Here is a 12696-nt window from a genome sequence, read left to right as displayed (position 1 = left end):
AAAATTAAGTTTAAAAGTTACTAAAATGTATATAATTATGTTTGTAGCAGAAAATCTATCTTATAAAATTAATTAAAAAATCTGAGTTCAAACTCACCTTAGCAAATCAATGAAATTATATTTTTTTCATGAAAATACACACACACAAAGTTTAGAGATGTAGAATTAGAAACTGCACATGTATATGTATTACAACTCAATTCCTCCAGTTAGTTAATTCTTACTAGCATGGATTCATTAGGAAACAACAGTCTTTGTCATTGAATATGCTAGTGCACACTAGAAAACTCTAACCTAAAGAAAGGTAAAGCTGGTGTCCCATTTAATGGTGAGGAAAGAAAATGATACTGAAGCAGTCATCTTAGAAATCTGCCAGATAAGGCCTCAACAGGGTTGCTGGCAATATATTTAAAAGAAATCTTGAAAAGTCCAGATTACAAACTTCTTAAGCTACTGGAATGAAACCATCAGCAAACACTGAAATGCTACACCAAACTGAGTAGTACTAAGAAAACTTAAGATCTGCTTTCTCCAAAGTAACCACTTTTTTTTTTTTTTTGAGACAGAGTCTTGCTTTGTAAACCAGGTTGGCCTCAAACTCTCAATCTTTCTCCTTTCATCTGGGTTTTCAGATACTGGGTTTCAGATGTGAACATCTGGCCAAAGTAATTATTCTTTCAAGCCCATTTCACTATCACTACTTTTCACTATGAGCAAATCAAGCAGGAAAACATTCTACTAAGTGCGCCAAAATTAACAAGGCATATATCCATGTCAATTATTTATTCAAGACAAAATTTAGCATAGAGCTAGAAAAAATATAACTATTTGTCAAAACTTGTAGTTTAAAAAAAAAGTACACAAGGAGGACTGGAGATACAGCTCAGTGATAAGACACTGTGCCTAGATTCAATCCACAGCAACCACCCCACAAAAAAACCCCCACATATTAATGGCTGTAGAATCCCGCGACTATACAAAAACCACTAAACTGTTCACTTTGTTTTGTTTTGTTGGAGGGCCTCATTATATAGTCCAAGCTAGCCTGGAACTTGCTATTCTACTTCAGCCTCCCAAATGCTGAGGTTACAGGTGTTTACCACCATGCCTGGCTCCTAAAGTATACACTTTTTAAGTTGTATGTAATTTGAAATCTATCACAATGAAGCTAATAAAAAATATATGGTCAAATGACAAAGTATTATCCCCAAGTATGGCATGTCCATGTGTTGTACTATCTGTATTTAATACTTGCAAATTCTGCCAAATTGCTGCAAAGTAAATCCAAAAAAGTTCAAACCTTTAAAATGCAGGGTCATTTAACTGCAAGATTAAAGGGATGACCCAGCTGAGTTTGCTCTGGAGAGGACAGGAGCCAAGTGCAGTTGTATTATACCCAAATTTATGTTGCAAGAGGCACTATCACAGTTTGCATTCAGTTAGCAGTGCTCCCTTGGTGTCAGGACCTAGTCTAAGGGCTTCACACTTTTTTAAAATTATGTTTTGAGACAAACATATGGGGTCAAGTGATCCTCCCATCTCTCTCCCCAGAAGGTGTAGGGACTATAGGCACATGCCACCACACACTGCTCATAATTATTCTTTATGAGACAACTTATGGAAGTACACAGTAGAAAATATATTAACTCTCTCAATAAAAGCCACATGATAATATTGGCAGTAATAAAAATATAAACCCAAAGTTTGACATCAGAGCTTGTACTCTTAGCTGACTTATCAGCCTCCTTTAATGAATAAAAGGCTAGTAAATAAAAGACATCAAATTTGAAACTGGTCATCACCCTCCTCATGTATAATTTAGGTACCACTTGATTAGATTTTGCCATAGCCAGATAATATAAAGATACTTAAAATTAGGTCAGTGTCACTGGTATCAAAACATCCACATACTATTTTACCTTCTGTATTACTGACAGCTGGCTCAGGGGTGATTCTGCCATCATTAACATTAGAGCTGTCCTCATCAGCATATATATGTTCCTCTTCTCTATTTTCTGACCAGTGTGGTACCTCACTTGCATCTGCTGAACAGCTACATGCATTTTCATTCTTGTTGAAGTATCTTTGTAGCCACCCTGGCACAATATTCTTAACAGATTCTGTAACCCTGCTAAGAATGCCCTGTTGGAGAAAAAAAAAGACATAATTATAGAAATTTATCTAAATGTATTTACAGAAACTCATACCAAGCAAAACACGTCTTTCCAACAAAATTTACTAAAATTCAGTTAAAAGTTATGACATAACTACAAATTCTGTAAGTACTGTGAAATTCCTAATTTTTCTTTGCTCCAGATAAGTCAATATTTGTCTCAAATAGCAACAGCATTCTAATCCTTTAAAAGCCTCAATAAGCCATCAAATAAGACCTGGACTTATTACAATATGCATAAATGTTTTAATCTAGGATTTAAAAAGGCATTCTTTTTTAATCTCCATATATTAACAATATAAATCACACCTTTGACAATTATTTTCTTGCACATTCTTTAAGAAAAACAAGAATTTAGACTAACAGAAATATGATTAAAAAAGTAGGAAGACAACTAATGCAACATAAACTCAAGAAATAACCAACCTTTTTTGATGGTGAAATTTTACTATGCCAAATATTGCCTGAAAATCTGAGGAACTGACTTTACCATGGTAACTTTTAAAAGAAAAAACATGTGATACAGCCATCAGTACTAACATTTACTGTAGCTTTGGTATGAGTCACTCACTGTTCTAAGCACTTCATTGTGCAGCATTCAATTTAACCCTCACAATAACTTCATGAAGTTGAAATTAATATTCATACCTTATAGATGAACAAAGACAATAAAGTTAAGTAACGTGCCCAAAGTACAAACACAAGTACTACATTATAACTAGGGTCTAGGGCAGAGTAAAATAAAAGCATAGGCCTTGGGATTGCTAGAGCCTAGGGTGAAATTTGAATACCTCCCAGCTCTTTCATTTACTCCAGTTAAATAGGAAGAGCTACTCTTTACTACTACCTACAGGAATTACAATGAAAAGCAAATGAAGCTATGCGAAAATATTTCTCAATTTACAAGGTATTACAGAAACATGCTGATAATTTTAATACGAACAAAAAAAGCTAGCAAAAACAAACTGGAGTAGGATAACCAATTCCAGGCAGTAATTGTTTTCATAAAGCAACATTAAATGTTTCAGACAGTCATAGAAGTGGGTAAAAAACGGCTTAGCAGATTTTTTAAATGTCAAGACAGAATATATAGTTCTTTTTTAGAAAAAACCCGAGACAAAGAAGTCTTAAAAATCCTGTCAACAGACAATATGGAAGATATCCCTGACACAGGCACTTGAATAGTATGAAAAGGTGACAACTGGGAAATCTGTAACTATTTTTCCATGTGTTCTCCAAGGAAAAATTTTCAACAGATTTCAAAGTAAACTCTCTATCAAGCACATAAAGTTAACAATTCTAAAATATTCACTACTGAAAAACACATACTCACTGCTTTCCTTTTTCTATACCTACTATAATCAGACTTAATATTTATAAAAATTCGATACAGCACTAGTTATTTGTTCCCTCCCAATGTATCAAAAGACTTGAAAGTTTTTAAGATAAAATACAGTTAAAATGAAAAAGGTAAAACACATATGTGACATAAGGTCAACAAGAACTTAGAGTAGTAAGTCTTTTGTGGACTTCCTGTAACTTAGCTACTAAAAATATCAGTGGTCCCTGTGATTTCTACCCATTGAAATCAAGTACATGTACATATGTATGGAATCACTACTATGAAACCCCCTCGTATCATTAACATGTACTAATCCAAAAATACAATAAATTAGCCAGGTACCAGTAGCTAACACCTATAATCCTAGCTACTTGGGAGGCAGAGATCAGGAGGATTGCAGTTCGAAGCCAGGATGGGCAAACAGTTGGAGCTACCCTATCTTGAAAATACCCAACATAAAAAAGGGTTGATGGGAGTGGCTCAAGTGGTAGAATGCCTGCCTAGCAAGAGTGAGGCCCTGAGTTCACACCCCAGTTACCACCCCCCCCAAAAAATACACACACACGATAAATCTATTAAACTATAAAGCAAGTACAGAATTTATAACTGATACCATACTTAACCACAAGCCACTTACATGGCAGCATTAGATAACTTGAAGATCAAAAAACAAAACTGAGGTGTTAAAATGGATACAATCATAGATTTTCTCTTCTCTAAACTAAAATCTCATCAGCTTGTTCAGTATAAGCCCAGAGCAGTTTAGTACAGGGAAATTACAATGGCACAGAGATGCTAGTGTACAACCAATGACAGCTCAAAGAACAAAAAGAAGAGTGACCATAAAACTGACCTGAAACCTTTAGAACAAATGCCCTTGAGTTTCACTGACCATTCATACCTCTGTAACTTAAAATGACCTGACCCTAATCATAAAGAAAAAGTTAAATTAAGCTTAACATACTCTAAGAGAAGTAGTTCTTAACGTGTGTTCCCTTTAACATTACCTCAGGTCCTATGCCATTCTAAAAAGAATAAGTTCTTTTGGTAGGGCTGTCTCTTTTTGTTATGAAGGCCTTCCAAGTTACTCTGATACATGCTAAAGTTGAGAACCACCATTATAGTTAAAGAGATTAGGAAATCTGATACACTTCAGAAAATTGAGATACTGTTTAGGAAAAAGCCCCTCTAAAATATGTGAATAAAATCATGCACACTTAAAAGACTTTAAACTTTTGTTGTCAGCCAGGCATGTTGGCGCATGCCAATAATCCCAGCAACCAGGAGGCTAAGGCAGGAGGATCGCAGAATTTTGAGGCCAGCTTGGGATACTTACATCAAGACTGCCTCAAAACAAAAAACAGCAACACAACAACAAACACATTAAGTTGTCACAAAAGCATACAGATTTGGAACATTAGTTAGGCAACTGATGAGAATATTCTAAGATAAGAATGACCACTTTGTGCTGAATGAATACAATGCAACTCAAATATTGCTTTTTCACTTAATTCAATCAAACAAGTACTGATCACATTCTGTCAGTCAGTCATTAAAAAATGAGGATACAGCAGTGAACAAGTTCTTGCTGTCTTGGAGCTTATAAATTAAGGAGAAAATATCAGGAAACAAAATATGCAACACATAGAATGGTGATTAAGGTACCATGAACAAAAATAAAGCAAGGAAGCAAAGTAAGAAGGGTATCCTGTTATAAAAGCACATACCTAAAAAAGCGAGGAATGGGTCATGCAACATTTTAGTAGCGAAGTATTACAAACTGAGGGAACCAAAGGTGCAAAGATCCAAATATAGGCACAGGCTACCCAAACTTCTGGTAACCTTATTAATAATCATAAAATCTAATATATCTTAAAATAACTTCAAATCCTTCAATCATGCTTTCACACATGTGTATGAATCTGCCTACTCTTGCTCTGCAGGTTTACACATCTAGTCACTATAAAGGACTAAAACAGTGGTTCTCAAAAAGTCCTCAGACCAGGATTGGTGTCACCCATGAGATTTGTTAGAAAGGCAAATTTCTTTTTAACAAGTTCTTGAGGTGATTCTTACACAAATTAAAGTCTGAGACCCACTCTACTAAAATCATCTAAAATTCAGTGACCTGTTAACCCAAATAAGGACTTGATAAGCATAACCCTAAGTATAAATTTAACTAGAATAAGGTAAAATTTTACCTAAAAGATCACACTACTTTCATGATCATCCCATTTTCTATCAAATACATCATACCTATTTTCATAGGTATAATAAACATTTCAATAAACATTTACTTTATAATATCAACTCTCAAAATCAATCAGAAGTAAACATGAACGTCTACCTTTGAATCTATTTTTATTGTTAAAGACATAAGACAGATTATGCATGTATTTATAGTAAATAACCAACTGCCAGACATTAAAATTATTTAAAAACTGCTTGGGAGAAAAACATCTTTTAATTGTGTACAACATAAGGTAAGAGACTATCAAGAGGTGGTAAGAAACCCTTGGCAATCAGATATATTTGGAGAACTATCTCCTTATCTGTCTGGCAATTGTTTAAGAGGTGAAGTACCAAAGACAGACTTCAACACTAATGGAAAACTGAGAGTGAAAGAAGCTAGAAAAGGAAAAACAACCCATGTATCTTTTCAGTTTTTGAAAGAAGAGTTCTTGAATTAGGCAAATCAGAAAAAAAACAATACATAAACAAACAAAAAAGAAAGCTGGCAGAGTGGTTCAAGTGGTAGACCATCTGCCTAGCAAGAGTGAGGCCCTTAGTTCAAACTCCAATAGGACCAAAAATAAAAGGAAAAAAAAAAAAAAAAGAACAGACAAAAGTACTCTGAGAAAAGGATGACAAAGGAGTGACTACCCGAGCCTTACCTTAACAAATTAACTTCTTTCCTACTTTGTCTGAGGCTTCAGCAGTAAACATTATGGCTACCATTACAACTTGATGGAAACAGAACTATTCTTTGGAAAGCAACTAAATAAAGAAAAGCAGAGAGACACCTCCCCCATACACGCACCCACACACAATAAAATGCAAAATTAATGTAGTTCTTAGGAAAACAAAAGGCATTAAAACAGCGGTTCAAAGACAGCCTGGGCAAGTAGTTTGTGAGACCCCCATCTCCAAAATAACCAGAGCAAAATAAGCTGACAGTGTAGTTAAAGCAGTAGAGTGTCTGCTTTGTAAGTGCAAAGCTCCGAGTTCAAACTCCAGTCCCCGGCCCAAAAGAAAATTCAGTATGCAAGGCATGTCAACTTATTTGTTTTTCAAATTATATTTAACCTGAGTTCAAGAATTAATGAAAGAGAGAATAAAAGGAGCTACTCTACAACACTAACTCAGAATTCATTTGTAATTATGAAGACATTCCTTTCCTATAAATCTTTTCACCAGAGACATCTTCATAATTCTAGCCAACTCCTTATCTATATCCTTCCTTCTTCATATACAAGGCCCTCCTCTCGGTTTTTTTTTTTTCTTAGTTCTATTCAACTCTCTTTTCTTCACATTATCTTTTAAATAGTATTAGATTCTAAAATCTCCTTTCTCAAATAATTTCACTGGATCTCTAACCATAGATACCTAATAGTCTATCATCAGTTTTACATTTCTAGGGCTTTATTCTCCCAGAATATTTAGCTGTTTTGATTTCTACCTGTTCTTTCAGATGCCTGTATTGCACTCAGGCCTGGTGCCACTGACTCTTAAGAGTCTTCTTCCAGGGTTCTTTATATACTCTCCTTACTCATTTAACTGTCCAGTCACCAAGCTCTCCTTTTTAAACTTTTTTGAGTCTAACTTCATATAGTTTCTCAAATCAGTTTTCTCCTTTGTCCTCTCCAACCCCAAGTGAAAAAGAACCCAAGATACCTGAGACTTAAAAGTATTTTATAAAACCATCTCTCTTTTTTTGAGGCAAGGTGTATATATAGTCCAGGCTGACTTTGAACTTGCAACCCTCCTGCCTCCAGCCTCCCAGGTGCTGGAATTACAGGCATACAGAAAATAGCACTTAAAACATATATTCAAATGCTGGGTGTGGTGGTGCACGCCTGGGCTACACAGGGAGTTCAAGCAGAGACTGAGTTTCTTGGCAAGACCCTATCTCAAAAAAAAAAAAAAAAAAGCAAAAAAAAGCTACAAGTAGCTATAAATAAAAGAAATCTTGAAAGCTAGGCACCATAGCTCACAACTGTATTTCTAGCACTTGGGAAGTAAAAGAAGATGATCAAGAGTTCAAAGTCAGGCCTGGTGCCAGTGGCAGAAATCTTAGCTACTGCAGAGGCAGAGATCAAGAGATCTCAATTTGAAGCCAACAGGGGCAAAAAAAATTCACCAGACCCTGTCTGGAAAATAACCAGCAGAAAAAAGGACTGGTGGAGTGGCTCAAGTTGTAAAGTACCTGTCTAGCAAGCATAAGGCCCTGTCAAATCCTAGGCAGCCTGAGCTACATAGTAAGACCCTGTCTCAAAAAATAAATAAATAAAATGAAAATGCAGAATCATTTCAATTTTCGGTAATATTCTGTATCTAATGAAAATGGTTTTAATTAGTGACATCCAACCAAAATCTTTTTACTTAAAAATAAGACACCTGCCTTATCAAAGGACTTTCCAGGAAAAAGAAACATCATGACTTTCTTTTTTGTCACTTATCTTATTAAAAAATTGCTGACTGAAGTGACAGAATACCACACAAGGGCCTCTCATAACAAACAAAAAATCCTACTTTGTATTGAGCAATTTAATATCTGGACTCTTTGCCCTCTAGATACTTAAATGGCATGTCTATGAGGAAAATACTAAGTACTTAAGATTTAGCCTCATCCCTTAGTAAACAAAGATCTTAAGTCCAATATAAGTGTATAGAGGACTAAACTTGGTCTGTGGGGAACCTCTACTAAAAGATAGCAAACCCTCCTCCAAAAAATTAAAAACATTGTAATCAAATGGTTCTATTTAATCACAACAACTTTGAATGAGTTCTAACTATATATGCCTGGCCCTATTTTTTTTTTTTTAATTGAACTCAGGACCTCTAGCACTCTACCTTAGCCACACCCCCAGCCCTTTTTGCTTTATTGTTTGTGACAGGATCTCATGGGGCTGTTTTTGTTTTTTTACTGTGTGTGGCCGGGAGGGGGCCTTGAACTTGCTAGACAAGCATTCTACCACTTGGGCCACACTTCCAGTGGGTATGACACTTTTGCTGGGGCAGGCCTCATACTTGTAAGATTGGGAAAACCCTATTATTCATCCTATTTCTCAGAGAACTAAAGTGTATTTCCTTAGCTACAAACCGGAATATAAACCTCACTCCCTATCCCAGAAAAAAAAAAAAAAAGGGTCAAAATGGTTCCCTCTCACTGGAAGGTGGAGGTGGGTTCTTCCACAGGCAAAGTTCTGGTCTGCCAGGCTCAAGTTTTTGTGTGGCTATGAACATCTCCACAGAGATGCACAAAATATAAACGGAACAAGAGACTGGACAAGCAACAAGAACTAACCACTTCTCTTTAGTAATTTGTTCACTCTCAACTAGAAAAATGATACCATTCCTTAGAAATGTCTGTTAAGGCTAAAAGAGGTAGGGAAGAAGGCAAACAAAAATGATCAATTTGCATGGTTTAGGGCTAATCTTCATTTTTGTCTCTAATTTTTTAAAGAAATTAACTCCCTTTAGCTAATTGAGCAAGACAAAGGATTTCTGTTCTCCACAACTCCACAACTTTAATGGCAAGATGCCATTAAAGATCAAAAGTTAAAAGAAGAAAACTCTAAACTTTAGACATTTCCCAGCAGAGCTAAACCAGAAGTCAAAACAGGAAATTACAAGTCAACCGAACACAATGCAGAAGTCACAGGTACAAGTTAACTGCGCTACCTAATTGGCTTGACAGGCATTAGCAAACATCCACTAACAGTGCAGATCTCTCATTCTTCTTCCAACCTTTTACTACAAAACCAAAGGCTTCATTTTTGCCCAGAAACCCTTGGACACTTATCAAATAACATTAGTATGAAACATGCTATGTCATGAAGCTCCTTACTATTCATGATGACTCAGCAGCTGCTGTAAAACACCCAGCTGACAACCTAGGATAGTAGATAGAAATCAGGTCTACCAAAGTTCCAGTAAGGACTAAAACTGTCCTGATTTTAGGGCATTTTGGGGGAGGAGGAAGTCTGTAACTATGTTAAGTACTAGTATTGGTTTATAAGCCCTCAATACTTTGGTAGTTTCTGCCAATATTAAGTAACATCCACAGTGTTGATCAAGAAATCCCTGAACACCTTTAAATCCAATTTAAAAGCTAATTTTTTTGGGGGGGTGCAGTACTGAGGCTTAAACTCAGGGCCTTTACCTTAAGCCACTCCACCGTCCATTTTTGTGATGGGTATTTTCGAGATAGGATTTCATGAACTATTTGCCTGGGCTGGCTTCGAACTGCAATCCCCTGATCTCTGCCTCCTGAGTAGCTAGGATTACAGGCTTGAGCCACTGGCGCCCGACTAAAATATATTTTTTAATAAAATGGCTGAGGTAAGAAGCCACAGTACTTCAGATCACTTACCATTATCTAATTATTAGGACCTAAAACTTAACTACACAGCCTGAAATCATATCAGCTCTAAAACAACTTAGATTTTAAGTGTTACACTGTTAAAGCATCTCCCCCAAATTAGATTTTATCTGAGTATGCTTTAATAAGCTGTGATTGTAACTTTTCACATATAAAATATATTAGCTCCTTTCTGAACTCTGTCCAGACTATCACTGATGTGTTCAAATTTTTTCCTTTTTCCGTATGTAGCGCAAGATATAAGAAAGCATTCAGGCATTTATTCTTAGGGGAAACAGCATGTATGTCTGAATTCTATTCTACAAGATTAAGGTTAAATGGCCAGGCTTGTGATGTGAATTTTAATTTTATATCTATCTTCAAATATCCCTGCTCCTCATGAAAAAAACTGAAAACCCGTGCATTCTGTACATATCTGGAGAATAATGCCAAACCTTCGGACCAATGACGAACTACATAAACCACAACTTTTACTATTCAAAATTTCCCTCAAATCATTACTTTAAAAGAAAAATCAGTTGGTAATAACAAACAAAACATAAGTATTCAATCTTTATTATTCAGAATAAAATAAGAAGTCTACCTTGAACAGTATGCAACAGTTATCAGACCCTTTTTCTATACTTGGTTTTCATCAAGTTTAAGATGAAGTTTTGCAAGTGACTTTATTAAAATAGGTTTTTAACATCTGCTTAATCCTAACACACTTTTTAAAACTGGAGTTTTCTCAGAATCAAACGTCTCATTTACAATTAGGATAAACTCCCTTTATAATTAAACATCCACGAATGCATATGTGGTTAAACTGTAAGACCACTAACAGTCCTGGAGAATATTTTGTGTATGAGCTCAGAACTGGAAACCCGGTTAACTGTGCAGAATGGCCGACTCCGGCCTGCAAAATAAAGAGGGGGAGGAGAGAGGAGGGGAAGGAAGAGTCACGCAGCAGAGAAAAGACGTAAGGGTGGAGAGGGACTTTCAAAATGCCCCAGTTGTAACTACAACCCAGTTGGGGGTGGGGAAATCTGAGTTAATGTTTTCAGATCCGAGAAAGCAGAGCTCCGGTGGGGGAGGCCGAGAATTATCTAATGGGCTACGACTAAGTTATTCCACTAACTGTGTAACAGCGCCCCCCATTCCCGCGGGGCGGGAGGCGGATTACTCTGGGCAGCCCCCTCCACACACACACACACACACTGAGCCAGGGGACTCCAAAAATCCTACAAGCGTGGGGGCCTCCGACCATACCGTTTCCTTTCTCCCTCGAGAGGACGTGAGTAACACGGTCAAACCCCCAAGACCCGCCAAAAAAGAAACCCCAAGTCGCTTCAGTCTAGAATGTCGTTTCCCGCCCTGAGCCCGCCGGGGAAAGCCCCTGGCCCAGCGGGCTGGGACGCGCGGGCCAAGCCACACGTGTGCGCCGCAGGGTCGGGCCTGTCTCAGCCCACTTCCCGTTGCCGCTCCGGCCTGGCTCCTGCCGCCTCCCGGGCCTTTCCTTCGGCCCTGCATCCGCTCCACGTGGGGCGCCGAGACGTCGCACCGCCCTCCCCTCCCGCCGACTTCCCGATCCCCTCGGCCATTGCGGCGTCCAAGTCCCATACCTGGTGCTGTGGTCGCCCCTGCTGGTAAGGCTTAATTGGCCCCTGGTGGCAACGACGCGTCCGGATCTTGCCGCCGCCGCCGCCGCCCCCTCCTATTCCTCCGGCTCCCGAGGCCATGGCGGAGCCTGGGCGGCTTCCCGCTCCCGGGCGGGCGGGAGAGGCAGAGGCGGCGGCCTTAGGGCCGCCCCCGCCCGGCCCCGGCCAAAAAGTCCGCTTGCGCTACCCACACACTAAGGCAAAGACACACCAAGAACCGCGAGGTTGCGAGCAGGGACAGAGAGTGCGCGCACGCTGGCAGCGAAGAAGGGGGTGGCGGCGGGTGAGGCCGACGATCTGGCTCTGGTCCGGCAGCCTTTTGCGGGACCCTCGCGCCAGTGTTTGTCGCGGTCTCTATGGAGATCCCTCGCGGAGGACGGCTCGAGCCGCTCCGGGCGCTGCTGAGGCCTAACTCGACCGCCGGCTGGTGGAGATTCTTCTTCCGTCGCCCTAGCCTTCGCTGCCGCAGTTGAAGCCGCCGGCGCCGCCCGCCTACCCCTCCCCTCTGCGCACAGCGCCCGCCCCGCCGTCGTCGTCGTCGTCGTCGTCCCTGCAGTCGCCGCCGCTACTGCGCCTATTGCCGCTGCTAAGGCCGCCGCCGCGGTCGCGAGCCAGAATAACGTCACTCGTCAGAGCCCGACGTGCTTGCATCATCACCCTGCGACCGCGGGAACTAGGAGAAGGAAGGAAGAACTGATTGAGCCCGCGCTCTCGGCCCCGCTACCCTCTGGGAAACGTAGTTCCGCGCAATAACACATTCTCGGAAAGGCCCACCGACGCGGAAGAACATTAGCAGAGCTCCTCTGAGGCACAAAGCCCGAAGCAGTGTGGTACGGTTGGCTGTAAATTTAAATTCTAAAAAGGCCTTTAACGTGAAAACGGTAACCACCTCCAACTCCGCTTCCCCTTATCAGTTGGTTAAGCAGACAGAAAGTAAACA

General features: G+C 39.3%; 1 protein-coding gene across 1 annotated transcript in view; it reads right to left on the bottom strand.

Moving 5' to 3' along the window:
- Nucleotides 1-12333, bottom strand: part of Nup153 (nucleoporin 153) — a 56786-nt gene extending 44453 nt beyond the window's left edge. The window contains exons 1-2 of the mRNA XM_074082838.1: nucleotides 11721-12333; nucleotides 1920-2142 (exon numbers count right to left, since the gene is read on the bottom strand). Of these exons, the coding sequence (XP_073938939.1) occupies nucleotides 1920-2142; nucleotides 11721-11837 (340 nt within the window). The 5' untranslated portion in view covers nucleotides 11838-12333. The remainder of the gene's footprint in view (nucleotides 1-1919; nucleotides 2143-11720) is intronic.
- Nucleotides 12334-12696: the final 363 nt, after the last annotated feature.

This window comes from Castor canadensis, chromosome 8 (genome assembly GCF_047511655.1).
Source record: "Castor canadensis chromosome 8, mCasCan1.hap1v2, whole genome shotgun sequence".
NCBI classification, from domain to species: domain Eukaryota; kingdom Metazoa; phylum Chordata; class Mammalia; order Rodentia; family Castoridae; genus Castor; species Castor canadensis.
This window is presented reverse-complemented; position numbering and strand designations above follow the sequence as displayed.